This window comes from Strix aluco, chromosome 2 (assembly GCF_031877795.1).
Source record: "Strix aluco isolate bStrAlu1 chromosome 2, bStrAlu1.hap1, whole genome shotgun sequence".
NCBI classification, from domain to species: domain Eukaryota; kingdom Metazoa; phylum Chordata; class Aves; order Strigiformes; family Strigidae; genus Strix; species Strix aluco.
The window spans coordinates 35,220,599-35,241,436 of NC_133932.1; the positions used below are offsets into that span (position 1 = coordinate 35,220,599).

At 48.1% G+C, this 20,838-nt stretch overlaps 1 protein-coding gene across 2 annotated transcripts; it reads right to left on the minus strand.

Moving 5' to 3' along the window:
• KCNE1 (potassium voltage-gated channel subfamily E regulatory subunit 1) lies at positions 1 to 20,247 on the minus strand. 2 transcript variants are annotated; one of them, XM_074816853.1, is made up of 2 exons: positions 20,174 to 20,247; positions 1 to 996 (listed from the first exon to the last, which is right to left on the minus strand). In XM_074816853.1, exon 2 carries the CDS (start codon positions 949 to 951, stop codon positions 571 to 573), a length of 381 nt encoding a protein of 126 aa, XP_074672954.1. In that variant the 5' UTR covers positions 952 to 996; positions 20,174 to 20,247; the 3' UTR covers positions 1 to 570. The 2 variants fall into 2 exon arrangements, with proteins under 2 accessions (XP_074672954.1, XP_074672955.1); XM_074816854.1 differs by lacking the exon at positions 20,174 to 20,247 and adding an exon at positions 7,562 to 7,586 and having other exon boundaries at positions 1 to 983.
• Positions 20,248 to 20,838: the final 591 nt, after the last annotated feature.

Genomic DNA, 20,838 nt, shown 5'->3' on the forward strand with positions numbered 1-20,838 from the left:
TATTTTTCTAAAATTTTATCTCAAAAAGGTGCATAATTCTGAAAGAAATAGATAATCCACAGCATTGTACAATTTATAAAATTATTATTCTATGCTGGACAAAAATGCAAATGGAATTCTTCAGCTACTTTTTCTTGAAAGAAACTGGTTTTACTTGCAAATGATTGCCTAAACCATACTTGGCAGTTAACACCTCTAGCTTGTGCTTGATCCAATTGGGTTTTAATTACATGGACTACTGCAAGTGTTCACACTGGCAATGCCAACACTTGCTTTTTTTGCTAGGTGAAGCTGATGAGTCCATGATACTCCGTGTGTCCCCCCTCCTCGACCTTACAGTGACTGCAACAATGCAACAGTGAATGCAACAGTGAATGCAACTACTGACGGCCAGGCACTTTTGCAGCACCAGGGCCATCACAGACCCGTCAGCTTCACCATCAGTCCACAGCTATTTAGCCTGGCCAAGGCCATCACCTGTGGCTCTGCAGATGGGCAAGCAGCTAGCCTGGTTCATACCAGGTATCAGTCAGGTTGTCCCTGTGCAAAGTGCCATCCTTTCCCGTTTTGCTAGGAAGACTTTGCCTCCGGAATCTGCATGCTTGGCTGCTCCACAGCCAACTGGTTTTCAAAGACACAACACAGCTTGTAATTTTCTATGAGCTTGGCTTGAAAATACTCCCTGTCCTTCTTGTGCCAAATGTCTGTGGCAATGTAGGTGTTGTAGGGGTCGCGGGAGTCCTCCAGCCTCCTGGCGCGGATGTTGGTCAGCATGACTCCCACTGTGAAGAAGCCAAAGAGGCCGACCATCAGCAGCACGTAGACGATTTCAAGGTTGCTGCTGGCACTTCTGACTTGGGAAGCTGCAGAGCTGTTCGTCTGCTCCAGGTAGTCTTGAAGAAGCTTGGAGAGGAGTGAATTCAGGGCTGTGTCATTAGACAGCACCAACATCTTGTTCTTCTCTCCTTCGCACTTCTTTCTTCCTTAATTGTTTAGCTAGAAAAGAATAAAAATAAGGGACATGCCATCAGATAAAGATGCAATTCTCTCTGTCTCCCTTTAGTGGTTCCCCTCCTCAGGGAGAAAGCTACCTCGGGGCCAGCACAGATGCAGGGTAGTTGGATGGGCCTGAAGGGACCTTCACCTCCTGTTTCCAAGCCAGGCTAGCTAGGCTGAGTCCACCCCCCATAAATGCTTGCCTTACAAAACCTCCTCAGTCTTCACAGATGGTCTGTCATGCTACACATCTGCCCCAGCTGTTGGCCACTCACCCAGATACCTCACCCAGGCCTCCCATGCTGCTGTTTAAAGCCCGTGACTTCTCCCCTGAGCCCCCACAGGCATGAGGAGTGTCTTTCTCCCACTCTGCAGCAACTGATTCTGGCTTTGAAGATTGTCATCATGGCTCCCCTCGGTCCTCTCTCCTCTACTTTCAGCTTAAGGATTGAATTTGGAAACAAAACTTCTGTACCTGATCTTCAATGAGTGGAAATCACTCAGTACCTGCAGCAAGATCCTTCTGTACACCCCTGTTGAGCAGTCTTACCTTTCTTCTGCAGCTCTCATAATGATATACACCATGCAAAACCAAGCAACCAAACCTCTGACAGAAATGTATCCCACACTAATTTAATGCAACTTCACAGTGGGCATTTGCCCAGGGAGTGGACACAGATGGAGTCTATAGTAACTGCCTATGTGGCAGTAGAAAGGAAAAGCATCTTCATCCTCCCTCCTACAGGCTAGCAATCCTTCCCCAGGTAGTTCTATGCTTTCACCTCCAAACTAAATTGCTATGCAACCAGTGTTTTATTGTCTGGTTAGGAGGACTTCCACCGGCATCACCACAGGTCAGGAACAGGGCAGGAGATGGTTACACCAAGAAGCACCTGGATGTCCAAAGCCTCTTAGCCACAGTACTCTATAACGACAGTCTTACACAAGATGCTGAAGGGTCCTTTTCCCCTTCCCAATGTCAGCTGGAAATCAGTTAGTAAGAGTGATCCTATCAGCACTGCAGTCCCAAAACCTCAGCAGCCAGGTAACATGACTGACAATCTCGCTACAATGCCTAATTTTAATGTCTCTAGAAAATTAAGACAACAGTCTCCCTCTGGTTTTGCCCTTAGCACATCTGAATGAGGTACTGTTATTCAAGGTGACTTCTGTGACAGCAATCTTGTAATCAGGTAAGATGGCTGTCAGTGCTTTCTACAGTTTTAAATCTGAGAGAGCAGGCCAGCATGTTAGCAAAAGCTCCTCCAGCATACTTACCTTTTGTTGTTTGGGGGTTTTTTTAGAAGGTATTATATTATAATCATTTATAATACATCAAGAATGAAATGAACCCTTGGGCAGAAAGCCACCAAAAGGACTAGGCAGCAATTACACCCCTCCGTGAGGGCGACATTAATGATGCATAGATGTTGTGCAGGACCTTTGCATGAGAGGGAGTTTAGCTGTGCACACAGCCTCCAGCTGCCGGTAATGACACTGCAGTAATGAGATGTATCTGGAGGCTTCTTTGAATTGTCTGAACCTTGCTATGGCATAAATGCTGTAAAAGGAGATGCTGAGACAGAGGAAGCAAGAAGAAGACATTGATCTTGTGACCTGTCACCCCTCATACAAAGAGCAGTGATTTACCCGGTGTGTTCTGTGTAAGCAGGTGCTGTTGGCAGCTTAATGAAATACTCAGCTAATGCAGACATGAATATGATGAAACATACTCACATAAATTAATTGCTAATGTAACTGCATGTGCTGATTTTTAGTCTGAACCCTTTTGCTAGACATCCCAGCTGTGCAGTCGTGGATTTGGGGCCAGGTCTCACTGAAAGTCAGACGCTCAGCCCAGGATGATAAATTCTGTTGAGAAAGCCCTGTTCTCACCAGACAACCCTGGGGGACGTGAATGGCACCAGCCCATGCCAGATGACATCAGCCTGCTTCCCCTGATGAGCGTGTGACCACTGGGAGCCCAGGTCAGGCTTCTGTGGGCTCAGACTCACCCTGCTCCAAACAAGCAGGTCCTGTGATGGGGTGCCTCGCCAGCAGGAAAAATGAACACACATGAGAGTATGCCTTGGTATTTTGGCTTTAAATAGAGCTGAGCCTGGGGGTGGCAGAGGGAGACAAAAATCGCCAGTATAAAACAATATTCTGATCCAATTTATTTCTTCAGTTGCATGAGTCAAAGCTACAGGAAATAACGTCTTGGCAGCTTGGGCTTAATAGTTAAAATCTATTCACATTTCACAGCTGTTTTCAGATCCTTTAAAAAGGAAAGGAAGAGAAAAAGAAGTTTAAACCTTTATCTGAGATTACTCCTCCTAAGCATGTAGAACGTGTCGACACTGTAAAATGTAAAGTTGCTAACAAATCATTGTGATAACTTTAAGACAAAAAAAGAAGAATTTCACTGGTGCTCTCGACTTTTTCCGGAAAGACAGGCAATCATTTCTCATAATAATTAGCAGTAGCACTGAAGACACTTCAGGTGCTGATGAACTGACATTTTGGGGCTGGATATTCTCAGCTACCTCCCTATATTCTTTTGGGAAGTTTCTGAGGGTTGAAAGGTATTGCCCACTTCTGGGTTGCTTGCACACCAGCTGGGCTGGAAGCTGTAGGGAACTGAGCAGCCTCATCTTTGTAACCACATCAGATGGCAGTAACAGGAGAGGTTAAAGGAGGGAAGGGGCATGCTCCCATTCCCCAGTAAATCTCCTGAAATCTCAACAAGCCCTGTGCAACTCCAGTGAAATCCATACTGGAACTGGCTTAGAGCTGGAGTACACAGGACTGGGAAGAACCACTTGTGTCATTGGTCTACTCCATGACAGATGGTCACATCTCATGGTCCCAAAAGCTCTCTGTTTTGGCCATAACCACAGTGGCTTTCTGCTCCTCACTACTCTCCCCAGATGACTGGTGATGGGCTGCAAACCATGATCAGTCCCCTCGTGGGGCTTCCCCAAGGAGCTCTGAGTAAAATCATGCTCAGCCCAAAATCAGCATCCTGGTTTACCCAGGTTGCATCCTGGTAAGCCGGGACCTCACTTGGGTTGGTGGTTCCCACCCCACACCATCCCACAGGAGGTTTCAGTGCATGCGGGGCAATCATCCCCTCCTACCTCTCTCGGGAGGGGCAAGCACTGAGCAGTGAACTGCCTGGTTAAAAATGACCTGGGGCAAAACTGAACAGTTCAGCAACTTTTTCACGGGCCAGTGATTCAGAGGGAATTCCTCAAGGTTGGCAGCAGTCTGGGCCACATCCTGCTCTAAGATGCATTGCTGCTTCTCCATCCATTACACTAAATACAGGTGACAGATCTCCAAAGCAAAAGCAATGGGCTCAGTGCAGGCTGTTTTCCAACACACAGGTTTCCCAGCAGTGCCGGTGTACTACTGGCATTGCCCAAATTCATATTCCATCAGGTGTCAACAATGACCTGAAGCACTGGCCCATTGGCCATGGTCCATGGTGCCAAGCAGCACCACTGGAGCTGGCCCTTGCTTGCCGAGCCTTGTCCCTTTCCTCACTGTCATCTGCCACTTGCTCTCTTTCTCATGCCAGGGATTTCTTGTCGGAGGTGGAGAGGGACATCCTCTGAGTGATATCTTCACAAAGACTGGGGGTTTAGGATGGCAAACAAGATGCCACAGGCAGGTTTCTGGAGTTGAGGAACAGACAAAAGTAGGACTGTAGGAGACAGATCTGTACCATAAATGTCTCTGTGTGGTCAGTTGGATATGGCCTACAGATTCTACAGTCAGTGGAGGGAGGAAAAGCATCTGAAGTCAACTTAACCATGCTTTCCAAAGTATTTTAAAATATTGCTTATAAATGAACAGGTTCTCAGGAGGTGTAAAACCATGCATTCAATCTAACATCACTGAATATTTGAGGATCCTAGATAGTGTTTGCTTTTTCTGTCTGTTGGCTGTTATTGCTTGGGATGCCTTTAACCTGGTCATTGCTCTACGCAGAAGTTTTCCCAGGGGTTTACTTACACAGGTGAGTTGTTCCTTGCAGTGGGGACACTCCACTGGTGAGGAAGAAACAACCAAACCCACTACCCCCTTCCCTCATACACCCCAAAGTCCCCTGTGTAGAGAAGAATGAGTCCTACTCTGCTTCGTTCTAAGCATACCAGAGTCTGTTCACACTGCTCAACCCTTCAACACCTCCCACCATCCCTGCAGGAGTACTTGCTGCTCCCCTGAATCTCCATGGCTTGGGCAAGAGCAGTGGGGCGCAGCTGAGGGAAGGGAGACCTCCTAGAGATAGAAAGCAGCTCTCTAGAAAGGAAAAGTGAAAAATAAACCTCTGTCAGCCACTTTGTTCATGGTGGCATCTTTTCTCTGGGGTGGAAGGAAAGCTGGCCCAGCACCAACCCTGAGAGCCACCTCCTGAAGGTAAAGTTGAGGGTTCTCTGGCAGAGGGCAACTGTCAAGACTGCATTTTCACAGTTAACAGGGGGAATTAGGGAAGAAAGCTTTAAGACACCAAGGCCCCTTGTTTTAAAAAGTCGGGATGTGATGGAGGGCTGTGATGGCCAAGCTCAGGGAAGACCCAGTTACTTCTGGAGCTATAAAACAGGACACGCTGTGGGGCTGGAGGATGGAGATACATGCGCAAGTGTGGATAGGCTCCACGTGCATCGTGTCAATCTGCCATCTCAGAAATCACCCCTGAGTGTGTCTGAGGCCATGTCTCTCCAATATGACCATGCTATGAGAGACCTACTCCTAATCTTAATCTCTTGAACAACCAAATGCTTACAGCTATGGAGTGCTGGAGCTACTAAATGCAAGTCCATGAGACCACCTGTGTAACGTGGAGTTTGACCCCGGTTGGGTCTGAAGAGAGGCCAAACTAAGCCACTGGAGAGCATGCTGTGCCTGTCTGGGTGCTGAGGCCGTCACACTCACTGCTGCTGGGGAGGTAGGACCGTGACAGGCATATCACTACAGAGCTGTAAATTGACATTAGAGTTCAAGTAGAGTGATTAGCAGCTGCAGAGCATCTGGCATTTAATAACTTCTGTCTACATTATAAATGTCAGAACTGACTTACACCTCATTGGTTCCCAACAAAGGCAAAGCCAGATTGGTCTATCTGCTCTTTTGAGCTGCTCCGTGAGCCTGGATGCTGCTGCCAGGGCAGTGGACCCAACCCAGCCGGAGCCGCCAGCTCCAGTACGGTCCTTTCTGCCCCCGTCTGAGTTGGGCTTATTGCCAACAGCTGAGATTCAGCTGTGAGATGTTGTTAAGTCCCAGTTGACTGCTGGGGTTTAAAAAGAAAAAAGAGGCAATTTTCTGTCATGTGTTGTACCTAGAGGATGTGATACTCAGCTTTGGACCTCAATGGGAATTTTGTCCTCGAGCGTTTGGTGGGCAAACTGATTTGCTTTGGCTAGCTGTACTTTCCTTCCCTGCTGAGGTTAAAAATGTGATATTTATCATGTAAACAGACGTGGACATTAAATTACAGATGCTCATCTCCTAATACAATTTTCTCAGCTCTCACAAATCAAAGGACCTATATTCAAATTTATACTAAGCAAACATCTTCAACATTCTCTCTCTCATATTGCTGCCAAAAGCATCAGTAACCAAGCACCAGAAACCCAGGGAGTCTACAGGAATACGTACTGTCAGAAAATACAGTACTCCAGCAACTTCTCATGAACCGACGACAAAAAAAAAAAGCCTGTGCTGTTCTCGTAGCAGAAGTTAGTACAGCACATTGCCCACTTCCCCACATTTTTTGCCAATGACATGCTTCTCCACCACCATAAAGCAATGGATCTACTGACCTCCCTGGCTCATTTCCCTGGCTGTTCATTACAGGGATGAGTAGGTCAGGCAACCTTCTGGAGACTAGAGCATTGCACAAGACAGACCCACTTCCTCCCTCCAGCTCCTGGAAATTTTGCAACAGTGCAGCATTGAGGACGCTGCGATCCTAGCAGAGATGGAACGACAGCGCAGCCCAGAAGCAAGCAGGATTGTACAGTTAGATTTGCAGTTATACACAAGATGCACACACCTTCCACAGTCACTGCCTTTCTCCAGCAGATCTGTAGTCTCTCCCAAACAGTCCTAGGGCCATCGTCCCCACCTACCTGAGCAACACTTCAGGTCCCTGTGCCTCTTTGAAAAGCAACACTCATGCAGGGGGGTACACTTATTTCTTCCTAAAAGCACCAGTTTTATCTGGTCATAAGACAGAAATTTAGTCCTCTTACACACGCTGTATATGTATCATACTATTTTGAATAGGAAAACCCAGCAACCCCCCCAAACAATACGCAACCAAGTTTATCCTCCCAGATGCAGCTGCCTTGGGCTCGCACCCAGCCCAAAAGTGCAGGCAAACACTGGCACGGCTGTAACAGCAAACAAAACCTGGCAGGCAGAGCTCCGGCTCCCTCTTCTCCTGCATCAGTCCAGCTCGGCGGCTCACCAGCTCCGTGGCTCTTGCAGCCTCCCAGTTCTCCGTCACCCCCCCGCTCTTGTCCCCAGCCCCTCTGCGCTGAGTGTCAGTACAGACCTGGCAGCTAAGGACAGCTGGGTGCAGGGCTCCAGCCCCTCCTGGGGATAAAGAATTAGGAAGATGTGAGCCCTGGAAATCCCCCCGGGTAATACCCCTGGGGTGTGAGCGGGCAGAGGCTGGCTCCTTGGCTCCTGCAGGGACAGCAGCCTGGCTGTCACTGTCCCCTGTCCCCGGGATCAGTGCAAAAGGTAAGAGGCAAACAGGAAAACACCCAGACTCACCAGGCTGGGGGAGGGCAGGAGCCCGTGGCGTGGGTGCCGTCGGCCGGCCTCCCGCTGCAGGCTGCAGGTGCCGGCTCCAGCCCTGGGCACAGAGGTGGGAGGCGCTGAGGGGGCACAGGGGCAGCTCCCGCGCCGGCACCTCGGGGTGACACAGGCCCAGCACCACGGGGTGCGGGCAGGGCCGGCACAAGGGGAGCGGGAGGAGGATGCCGGGGTGTCGGGGCATCGCCAGTCCTGCTGCCTTGGTCCCACGCGAGCTGCCCTTGCACCCCGACACTCGCCTCCCCACTGCCCTGCGCGCTCACACCCACAAACGCACCGTGCCCCACGTGTCCTTGGGTCTAGACAAGGGACCAAAGCTGTGCAGGTAGGCACATACAGAAGCATTTTTAGAAACAGCAATAGTGTCAGCAAAATCCCCTGGGATTAGGAGCTGTGATGACATAAGGTGAGGTCAGTCTTACAGTGACATTACAACCTTTGGGGTGTGAGGAGGAAGGGAGGAGCCATTTCTAGGGCTGCCCCTCGAACCCAACACAAACAGCTCACAACGGGGGCCCCTGGCTAACTCCTATCCATCACCTAAAAAGAAAGAAAAAGCCCAAACCCTAAAAACCTATTTTCCATTTGAGAAAGAAGTGTCTGTAGACACCACTTAGCCAAAGGGAGTGTTCATTAATGTCCACCTGGAACCTATAAAATGAACTTGTTAGCTTTGCAAGGCAGTTGCATTTAAACTCATTCAGATGATGCAGGTGGTGTGGGATAACATACTCTCAGCATCCCTGGGGCCGTGACAGACCGGCACTGGTGCGTCATGTGGCCCCTGTCAGTTCTCAGCCCACAGCAAGCAGGGACAGAGACGGCCCCTCCTCGGCTTTACCAGGTGCTGTTGCTAGGATGGCTGCTAGGGAGGAGAATTTAGGCAGTGATTGAGATATTTAAATGAATGGATGAAAACAGTATCTTGATATTTTCTTCCATGCCCGCTTTCAGCTTTATTCTGTGTTCTCGATGGGGTGGGGAACATAGCCCATGTTTTTATTGCCCATGATATTGCTGCATCCAAATGTGGCAGCAGGCTGTTAACAAGATAGGATAATTCCCATTACTGGGAAAAGACACTGCTGTAAGGATGGGCTGTGGTTAATTAGGAAAACTGCACTGTTTGATAAATAAATTGATTAAATCCTCCAGCAATGCAGAAGGATCAAAAAGAGGGCTAGGGCAGCAAAAGTTCACTCCACTTTGGGGCAGCTTGAGCACGCTGGAAGGTGCTGCCTCAAACCTGGAGAGGTTCCAAAAGGGGATGAGAGAGGAGGAGGAGGAGGAAGAAGAGGAGGAGGAGGAGGAGGAGGAGGAGGAGGAGAGGAGAACGTGCATTGTCAGTGACAGCAGAGAGCAAGCAGTCAGGCCCTGCTTCCTCCTTGTAGGGGAAATTTTGGACAAAATTAGATCACACCACTTCCTGGCCCAGCCTTCCTCTTCCCATGGCTGAAGAGCTGTGAAGGTGTTGGGGAAGAGGAGAATGGCTTTGGTGTGGACTTGGCAGCCACACCCTTCCTTTGGAAGAAGGACAAGCATAGGGAGGGAGCTGCTGGGACATGAGGCAGGCTGGGCACCAGCGCCCAAGGAAGGCACTTTGAGCCAAGGCTTAGAGGCAGCAGTCCCATTTCTTGTCACCTCCCCCCAAGGTAGGACTCCCCACTGGCACGAAGGATGATGGGCCATGGAGAAGATCTGAGCTGTGCTGGAGCAGCATCACCTAAACCCATGCTGGGGCAGCATCACAAAACCCACGCTGAAACTATCAAAGAGACTTTTCCCTGGGGAAGGTGGGAGCACATCATGGGGAGCAGGAGCCGGTGGGTGATGAGTCAGTCCCCTGCCACTGTCTGGGCAGGTGAAGGGTGGGGTGTCAACCTACCACCCCAAATGCAGCCGGGAGGTTACAACCCGATAAGGGGTGTGATGGGCAGGGAGTGAACCCCTTCTGGAGGGGAACAAGGGGCAAGTCTCCCTTCAACCCCATATAAACACCATTGCACCTCTGGGATTTGCTTTATTTTTCTTATATCACAGGAAGTTGATATTTGCAGTCATATTCCTAAAATCAGCAAGAGATCTGTGAACAGGATCCCACTGGCTAACACCCTGTGATGGAGAAGAAAAATGCAAATACAGTGACTAACCCCTGCTTTCCTTCACCCCATAGCCTCCTCACACCACTAAGCACTGGAGTAACCTCCAGCAAAACTGCTCCAGTTGATGCAGTTCCAGAGGGGGCTGAGCTGTGGGCTGGGCAAACCAAAGCAAGGATTGTTTTTAAGAGATCTCAGGGTCTGTGTGGGACCTCATTTCCACTATCATCACACTAGCATGGCTCCATTGCAGCTGAGAGGAGGATTATATCTTCATTAGGCAAGAGCAGATTCATTTTTTTTAGAAGCATCTGTGTAACTTCTATTTGACTTTGGTGGGACTTGAGAGTGTGTCAGACAGGGACAGTATTGTTTTTACATAGCAATGGTAATATACAAGGGCTAGGTTCAACTCCACAAAACCCCTCCAGGCAAGAAGTTTCTTTGCCCTCATGGATCTGTCAGTAGCCGAAGGTTTCATTTCCTTCAGCACAATGACGACATGTAGAGTGATGAGATCCCTCAGAAGGCAAATGCAGATTTTCTCTGGAAGGTGATAAGGGACATTTCACAAGCACAAGGATTTTGCAGATCTCCTGAAACCATATTCCTGGTGGAGGTGTGGAGGTCTTTTATTTTTAAATTGATCTTACCCTTGTTTTGGGGAAAGAAATACTGAAGCAGGTATAGGGAAGAGAGAATATAGTTTACTCTTTCAATGAATCGTTGCTCTTTCTTAGAAAGGTTACTGCTGTGGTTCTTGCACATAAACAGATGAAATCTAACATGTTTCTGTCCAGATCATTATCTCTGGCACTTTCCCATATATGTCATGTTAATCCTCCAAAATCAGGGGAAAGCACCAGGAAGTTATGCAAACCCTTGCAGAGTTTTGCTGTTGTCACAAGCAAGAAATGAAAGGGCTGCACAGGGCAGCCCAGGGGAAGGAAGAAATAATTCAGAAGGTGCCTTTGGTCTCCTCTGGTCCCACAGTGAACTGAGCTGAGCTCAGCTTATGGCAGGCACCAGGTTGCAGCTGCCCACTTGCCTCTGCTTCCTTATGGCTGAGCCAAGAGAATGGGAAGATGACTGGGGCTTCGAGCCCTTCTCCAGCTCTGGCCCCCATCCCAAGAATGTCTTCCTACAAAATGGCTCTATGGCTGAAGGTCTTGGCCGGCTGCTTGGGACATGACTGCTGATTCAGCCCAAATGCTGTAGAAGTGACTTTGGATTGGGGGTTATACAAGTCACGTTACAAAGGATGGGCTTTCAGGAAAACCACAGCATTGGCTTTCTGCAGGTGAAGCTTGAGTCAGATAGTCAAAAATTAAAGTAGTCAGAACTGCACATAACATTTAGCGAACCTGGCAAAGAGGGTGACATTAACTGACTTGCTGGTATCCCAGCACTAATGAAAGCACATCCAATTCCTAAAAGCAAGGACATGGACCACCTGCTCCCCTACATTTGCACAACCTCTCCTATTATGCAATTGCAAAATAAAGGTTCACTTGGCTGCAGCAGCAGGAGCGATGCCACAGGTCAGAGACGCAGCTGACACAAGTTGGCAGAGCTGCAGCAAAGTAAGCAGAGCTGTGTGGATTTACACCAGCTGGGGAAACTGGCTTGCAATTTGCAGCCTGCCTTTGAAATACAATTTAGACTGAAAAAACCCACAATGTTAAATTAAAAATGTGCTGACACCTGCAGTGTTTGGAAGAGACACTGTATGGAGATGCTTCTGACCCCCATAACAAGGTTAAATGCAATTCCCTTACTTAAGAGTAATTCATAGAAGCCGGCAGAAGCACAAAGGCTGTAGTGTTATATTTTTATGATGATGATTCAGATGAGTCATCTCCAATCAGCAAGCACTCACTGCTTTAATGACCAGACAGGGGAAATTCAGTTTAGCAGTGACTGATGCTGCATTTTATTCTTCTGACCGTTCACCAGGCGTTGTGGGAAGGCTATACCAGTAGCTACAAATTCATATCCACTCCGGACTATGTCTCCTGAGAGCAAGCTATGATTATCAGCTCCTATAGTACCTGTGCTGTGACTCCTGTCCCTTCCCAGTAACAGCATTTTGGGTGATCAGTGGTGCAGTGCCTGTGGGGAAAGGACCTACTCCTTTTCTCACCACCACGCAGCACACCTCTACTGTCCCCACCACTCAGTCGCCCGGGCACTGCTGCAAACACGCGTGGAAGCAACACAGTTACCTAACAACAAGCAGAACCTCCTTTAAAAAAAAAAAAATCACAGTCATGCTCCATGGGTACATAAAGATGGCCATAAAATTCCTGGGCACATTCCTACTGGCTAGCAATGTCGTTTCACAATTGCCCCAGTACTGCTGGGGAATGAGTGCTTCCCGGGACAGGAGCACAGTAATCACATTAAATGGTCTCGGCTCAGTGCTGGGTACGCAGGTGGCCACAGCTCAATAACCACTAGTAGCACTGGCCCTTGGAACCCAGCAGCTGGGCACATTGCTCACAAAAATATTCAATTCCATTTTTTAACAAATGGTAGTTATTTTTTTTCCTCAAATGAGTCTGGTAAGTAAAAACAGGATTTTTTTTTTTTTAATTTACCCACCACACTCCCCTACAAACATTCAGTCCTGTGAAAAGATTTTTTTAAAGATGCTGTTTACATGGGTAACAATCCCCCAATCCTTCCCTCACCCTGAAGCCATCCCCAAGAGGAGGCCAAGTTTTGCCCCAAGCAGTGGTACAAGAGCCCAGGTCATGACAGAGCCATCACATTTCTTTTTTCCTGCTCCCAGGAGGAGAGAGCCTGCCTGCGTGCTATTGCTGCTCCTGTCTCCACAGATTAGAAAAATGCATTAACAAAGGGGAGGAATAACTATCACATGTTTCCTTGAGAAAGAGCAGTGATACAGGCAGCTTTTTTGCTCTAAGGGATGCTTAGACTGTTTTTTCCACTCTTCTCCAGATTTGCAGGGATAAATCAGAGTCTGCTCTGAAGCTGGCTCAGACACATGTGCTGCCCTGGGTGCACTAACAGAGGTATCTGCACGGCTAACAGCATCCCTTCCCTGGCATGCATCCTGCACCATCACAAGTCCTCCATGTGCTGCTCACAGAGCACCTTATGCCGTCAGGTGGTTGCTGCTCAGGGACTGGTTTCCCCCTCCTTTTAGGGCATAGATGCTGCCTAAAAGGTCTGCAAAGGCATGACTATTCATTTCTGACAGAGGCACACTTGTACCTCGGGAGGAGCATGTCCATATGTGCCAAGGTGAGGGAAGACATGATGCAGAGGGGGAGGCAGGTGTTTCCCAGTGGTGCCTCACAAAGAGCAGCTCCTTAGCCAATTTGGAGATCGGGCCAGCCTGCCCTGCGCTCTGCTTTTGCTGGTACCATCAGCTCCTCACCTGTTGGGAGAGTTAGGGCAACAAGCCAGAAACAGCTGAGGGGAGATAGCATTGCCTCCCTGCCCATCTCCCCTCAGCACGTATCTGTCAGAGGAGGTGTCTGGGGCTTTGCTCTGCAGAATGCTCATTTTAGGCTCAGGCTCTTAGCCTGTCACAGGCAACATGTCTCTGACCATGCAAGCACTGATGGTGGGGGACCCTGTCTTGACACCAAGACAATACACCCCTGAAATGTCACCACACGTGTGCAGGCAGATATTTCTTGGTTTCACTCTGCACTCATTTGGGAGACAAAAAAAACCCCACTACTTTCTCTGCAGAGATCATTTGGTTCTGCCTTCTTCAGAATATTCTGCTCCTTAAAATACTGGGTTGGGACTGAGAGCCCCTTAACCCTTCAAAGTTTCCTAGGTGGTCTTGGCATGTTGCCCGAACTCATCAAAAATTGGATTTTAAAAAAATTTAAAAAACCCAAACAAATCAGAACAAAAAGATTAGTTGCTGCCTAACTGCTGAGGTGCCCAGCCTAACCTGCTCATTGACACTGGGTTTGTTCATGCCCTGGCAGGGGCACATGTGTGCACCCAGAATGGTCCACAGCAGCTTGATGCCTTGCTACTGCCAGCCCCCAGCTGCCCCCGACCTGTGTTCCCAGCAAGGGTCACCTGGCCAGCAGTGCCCCTTGAAGCCACACATACCTCTGAGCAACCAGCCCATGTCCTCCATGTGCCCACTAGCCCACCACACTTGAGGATGCCTGGGAGAGTTGGCCATGCCACTGCCCCAACCCCCATCACTCAAAGCCTTAGAGGTGCAGGAGGCCCCAGGGCAGGTGTCTCCTTGGCCCAAAGCATTTCAAGCCTTCGCCACCCACGTCCTCAGACACAGCCCCACAGAGCAGGCTGCTGCTCTCACCACGCACGTGGTGCTCTCTCCTCCTGAGGCTGGGTCACATCATCCCGCTGACCCCACAGGGGAGTAAAGAGGCTCTCCTATGCTGCAAGCTGTGAATTAGGACCCTGTCCTGGGAAGCACATTTGTCTAAATTTTTGTATTCAGCCAAGTGACATAAGTCTGAGATGCTGTGGAGCTGCTGAGGCACACCTAGGGCAGCCTGCAAGGTGCTGCCTTGGAAAGCAGGTGACATGGTTGTCAATGTTTTGAGGATGTAACCAAATCCTTGTCTTTCATTCCCTACATAATTGCTGTAACCTGTCCATGCAAGCAGCCAAAAATATATTTTAGAATAAGTTCAATCCTACCTGGCCTCTGTTAGGTGTATCCTGCAAAAGCCCCTTGGGCTGTACACAAGATTTAGGCAGAGGGAGAACGGACAAGACTCTGGATCCCAAGCTCAGACATATTCTCCCCAGGAGTGCGTCTCCTGGCCCACTCCGGCGCACCTGGCAGCAGCTCTCCTTGGGAAGCTGCTGAGCATGCCTGGGCACCTCCAGGGCTCACTTGGATCACCGTTTTGGTTCAGCACACTAGAAGGCCCTGTTCTCTACTGCTATGGAGGAGGGTGAGGACAAGCAAGGTCTGTACCACCTGTGCACAGCCAGAAGGAGCCATCTGCTTAAGAGTCTCACCACACTTTTCCCCCAGGTTGTCTAAGGGGGATTAGGTACATGTTTGCTGTAAGTTTACAAAAAGGTGAGACTACATGCATCTTTCAAAAGGAAGGATTGTCTTGAAAAAAGTACAACTAAAATAACACTTCAGACATATTTTGAGTGAGGATTTAAAGATGCTGTCTGAAGATCTCACTTAAACCAGGTGGAATTACAAAAGCTAAACTCAAAAAAATAAAACATTATGAGAAAAAAGCCTGTGAAAACAGTGCCATGGAAAAGCACCACAGACCCCTCCATACTTTGATGCTGACATCATGTTAACACTAATTAGTGAGTGGAAAATACTGTAAACTTTCTCCTTTGCAGTACACAGAAGACAAAATCCATGTCAGATTCCATTAAGAAATAAAAATGACATTTTTCCAAAGACAGCACACACCTTAGAGATGCAGGGTTCAGGACGTACCAAGTACCAAATGAGAGCATATGCCTGAGCAGGGTTTATTGTCACTTGTTCCGCCCAACCACATAAGGACATGATAGTACAAAAAGGAAAAAAATCCCACTCCCTGTTTATATTTAAGGTTATATCTGCAACTGACCATGCAACCTCTGCTGCTGCTGAAGCAGTAAGCCAGAGGTTTTCAGATATCGTACAATGCCCATCACAACCCGAGCTTAGTACCCAAAAGGACACAGCATATCCATGCTACAGGACAGCAGTCAGGGGTTTGTGCCCCCTCTCCCTACAGCACAGCAGCACCCCTGGTCAAGCAAGGGGTACCCAGATGATGCTCCCCTTCACTACTCTGTCCTTCTGCATTGCCCAGCTCCCCTCACCTCACCTTGGGGGGGAAAATGTGGGCCTGACAAACCACAATCCCAACTCAATCAGGTGACAAAACTTAAAGATTATATTTACAAAACACATCTAATCAAACTAGATCACACAGTACTGATCTCCAAAAAAACCCCCACCCCAATCCCCCAAAACCTGTATGGGCAGCGGAGGGTTTGTGTTCACAATGACCCATGAAGAGTCATGGCGTCAGACAGGAAGGGCTTTTGGAAGCCACCACAGCATCATCACGTTGTTGGAGGTTTATTCATTCTCTCAGTGTTTAAAGTATTGAAAACCTGACAGATTTGCATTGTTCTCCTTTGGCAGTGTGTTGCCTAAGCAAAAATAATATTGAGCCTTTGGCTTTTCCTCCACTGAATCCAACCAACTCAGAGAGCATTTTATACCCACATTTTTATCAGCAGATCTCCCAATACACCAAGAAGCAGAGATGTTTTATGCTCAGAAACCAATTTCACTGGCGGTATTGCCAGAAGAAAGAAAGAGCAAAGATCCCCTAATGGTACAGAAAGAGCAAGCTGTCTAAATGCCCCCTCTAATCTCCCAGGAATTTGCACTAAATTGCTAGGTAAGGTTGGGAGAGGAGGGCTCTTCATATGCTAGGAAGGACAATCTCAAAAATGCACCCATTCAGGAGAAGAGCCAGGTCATAGGGGAAAAGAAACCTTGTATCTTGAGAAGCAAAAGTGAAAAATACCTTTCCATTAATTTAGCTAAAATAATGAAAGCTATATGCTCACTCTCTCACCCATGCAACTCACAGCTTCCTGCACTTGCACATCACATATGGTCCAACCTTGGCTGCATTATCAAGGAAGTCTTTCACAGGCAGCACTAGTTCTGATTTTTTTCCCCCTCTTTTCTTCTTCTAAAGAAGCTGCATGTTTTACAGTGAGGCACAGAATAAACTTTTCTCCAGAAGCAGCCGCACATATCTTCCCGCTGTGCTATTTTTCCCCTTGAGCAAACACCAGATGCGAGCAGTATGAGCAAATTGCCACCCTTCAGAAACCTCCGAGATCCTTTGTGTTTCTGGTCCACTGACCCACAGCAGAGCGAGAGGGCCAGGGCTGCCCCTGGGACGCGCTTTCTCTGGATGTGCAGCTATGCCCCTGCAGCCTTTGCCAAAGCACTGGCACAGATTTGTACTGTTCTGAGCATCTCATCTCTCCTTACCCCAATTTTGCATGGATTTAACCATGTTAGTGTGAGTAAATTTTCTCAAAGTTCGGTGTCAGGAAAGTCAGACCTCGCATATCAGCTTGAGGGCACAGCCAGAGCTCAGTTGCTCCTGAAATACCTTCCTGAGTAGCAGCAGAGGAACAAGATCAGCCTGACAAGGACAAGTCAGTGAAGCAGGTTTCTTCATTGCCGTACCCCGACAGCTCAGCCAGCACAAAACCTGGCTGCCATCATCCCAACAAGGGTCTGCACAACAGAAATACATAGCGCCTGCTTTCTGGTGTCTGTCCTGCCCTCCTCTGCCTCGGGTGAATGCTGGGCACAGTCCGAGCCTCTGGCCATCCTGGCACTCCACAGCCCATTCGCACCTCTCATGCCGTGATTCTGGCTTCCTCATCCCTGCAAATTGGAAGTGGTGAGCAAAAAAATTGCCTGCTGCTCAATCCTTCCACAGGTCGAGGAAAGGCTTTCCATATTTGTAAATTAAACCAGACATCAAAGGCAAGTGTGAACCACATCACCCATATTTTCTTCAACAGAAGTGATGCCACAGGGCCCTGTACATTAGATAGCTGCTCGGGTTATGTAACAACTTGCTTGTAGCTTTATAAACCAAAGGGCGAGATCATTCTTTGGTTAGAACATGAGGATCATACCTTGGTTAGTACCCAGGTTATCTTTTTTCTCTGATCACAACCAAGCAGAAGGAAATTAAATCCTGAGGCTTAGGAACAGAATGTACAGAAAAGTCAGCCTAAGAGTGGTTTTACTCCACCCGGAGCCGGCGTTTTCAGCCAGGTTCCTCTTTGCTTTGACACACACATTTCACGGGAGAAAAAGCAAAAGGTTGTGAGCTGACTCAGAGGACGTGAATATCAGACAGGGTACTCAGCATCCGAAATGCCTTGAAGCAAAGGTACAAGCTGTGACTCTTCTTCCAGGAAACCTTGACCAGCTCCTACATGCAAACAGCCATAACTGGTCAATTTCATTTAACCCAATATTTTGAGTGGCCAGAGCACGTTTAGGGAACACCAGTAAGAAACTAGTGTCAAGCTAAGCAGCCTTTGACACAGCTTCTCAGCTACCAGCAGCTACAGCTGCAATAGGCACTCCTTGCACAACACCACATGTTTTCAGACAATTCCCTATGTCTTGCTGAAATTACAATCATAGAATCGTTTAGGTTGGAAAAGACCTTTAAGATCATCAAGTCCAACTGTTGACCTAGCACTGCCAAATCCACCACTAAACCATGTCGCTAAGCACCACACATACATGCCTTTTAAATACCTCCAGGGATGGTGACTCCACCACTTTCCTGGGCAGCCTGTTCCAGTGCTTGACAAGCTCTCAGTGAAGAAATTTTTCCTAACATCCAATCTAAACCTTCCCTGGTGCAACTTGAGGCTGTTTCCTCTTGTCTTATCACTTGTTACTTGGGAGAAGAGACCAAACACCCACCTCTGTACAACCTCTTTTCAGGCAGTTGTAGAGTGTGATAAGGTCTCAGCCTCCTTTTCTCCAGACTAAATAACTCCAGTTCCTCCAGCTGTTCCTCATAAGACTTGTTCTCTAGACCCTTCATCAGCTTGTTTGCCGTTCTTTGGATATACTCCAGGACCTCAATGTCTTTCTTATAGTGAGGGGCCCCAAATTGAACACAGTATTCAAGGTGTGGCCTCACCAGTTCTGAGTACAGAGGGACAATCATTTTCCTAGTCCTGCTGGTCACACTATTTCTGATACAAGCCAGGATGCTATTGGCCTTCTTGGCCACCTGGGCACACTGCTGGCTCCTATTCAGCTGGCTGTCAACCAACACCCCCAGATCCTTTTCTGCCAGGCAGCTTTCCAGCCACTCTTCCCCAAGAGTAGCATTGCATGGGGTTATTGTGACCCAAGTGCAGGACCTGGCACTTTGCCTTCTTGAACCTCATACAATTAGCCTCAGCCCATCAATCCACCCTGTCCAGATCCCTCTGTAGAGCCTTCTTACCCAAAAGCAGATCAACACTGCTGCCCAACTTGGTGTTATCTGCAAACTTATTGGGGGTGCACTCGATTCCCTTGTCCGGTTCATTGATAAAGACATTAAACAGAACTGGCCCCAATACTGAGTCCTGGGGAACACCACTTGTGACTGGATTTAAGTCCATTCACCACAACTCTCTGGGCCCGGCCATCCAGACAGGTTTTTACCCAGCAAAGAGTATGCCCGTCCAAGCCATGAGCAGCCAGTTTCTCCAGGAGAATGCTGTGGGAAATGGTGTTAAAGGCTTTACTAAGGTCTAGGTAGCCAACATTCACAGCCCTTCCCTCATCCACTAAGCGGGTCACCTTGTCATAGGAGGAGATCAGGTTAGTCAAGCAGGACCTGCCTTTCATAAACCCATGCCGACTGGGCCTGATGACCTGGTTGTCCTGTATGTGCCGTGTGATGGCACTCAGGATGGTCTGCTCCATAATCTTCCCTCGCACTGAGGTCAGACTGACAGGTCTGTAGTTCCCCAGATCCTCCTTCTGGCTCTTCTTGCAGATGGGTGTCACATTTTCTAACCTCCACTCAACTGGGATCTCCCTGGTTAGCCAGGACTGATGATAAATCATTGAAAGTGCCTTGGTGAACACTTCCATCAGCTCCCTCAGTACCCTTGGGTGGATCCCATCTGGCCTCACAGACTTGTGTGTGTCTAAGTGGTGTAGCAGATCACTAATCGTTAGAGACAATAATGATATATGTGAATTAAGAACACATTAGAATGATTAAGGCATTTCCCTAACCAAAAATACACATAGAAAACAAATACAGAGGTAGCATTGGGTAAGCATAACGCTGGTTGGGAGTTTCTGCTTTGCCGTTGTACTGAGGCCACTCATTCAGTATCATGCAGAGCCTCTGGACCATAAATGCATTGAAATGAGGAGACCATGACCACAGATTATTGTATGGCAGCACCACCATTGCACCTGGTGCTGAGTTCAGATCCATCCCATACAGCATCCCACACCGTACCTGTCCCTGCTGCACCTGAGCACCATCTCCTGTTCTAACATTGCTGCTACCCTGTTTGTTATGCAGTCTGGAGGAGAAACACATGCTGCAGAGGCTTGAGCAGCACAGTCTCTGCTCAACTGGTGGACAAGAAATCCTATTTTTAACCAAAATCAATAACTAATTCCCCTCCCTTTCAAATAAAATCGGCTCTTGTTTAATACCTACCTGGAGTTAGTGTCCCAAGCTGCCTGCAGACTGCACAAGTGCATGCCAACCATCCGTGGGGGTTAGGAGCTGACTGTGCTGGCCTGAGGTGAAGCAGCCTATCTACAAGCATGAGGCTTAACTAGACTTGCCTTGGGCTGAGGTTATGCAAATTCAATTAATCAGCACTTAAATCCTTACCTCAGAGCAGGGCCTGCAACACCAAGGTGAGCAGGAGAGCAGCAAAACAAAGCTTAACACAGAGTTTACCATTGGGCTGCTCCGTTCTTGAAGGAAGTCCTTCTCTTCCTTATCTATATCAGCATCGTGTGTTAACTGTAACTTCCTCACAGCAGAGACCTCATCTCTTGTTTATCTAGAAAACCTCTCACAGAATTTAGGCATGATGTAATTAGAGGCAATGATGATAATAATTGATTTTGAAGTTATCATCCATCTCCAGTGCTTTTAATGAATGTCAGAGACAGACCCTCCCAGAAGTGCCAGAGGCTGTAGCTCCACCTAATGACATTGCTAAAAGAGAACCTCAGATGCATGCTGGAAGAGATTGATGGTGGTAGATAGGCTGTCAGTGCTGCAGTTAAACTTTTATTGTCAGTCATCTGGAGACATAAGCCCAAGGCTACTGAAAAAGGCAGAGCTGGAGAATATATCAGCTAATGGCT

Excerpts from the sequence above, each read along its gene's own strand:
- KCNE1 (XM_074816853.1), bottom strand. The coding sequence starts at position 951 with ATGTTGGTGCTGTCTAATGACACAGCCCTGAATTCACTCCTCTCCAAG.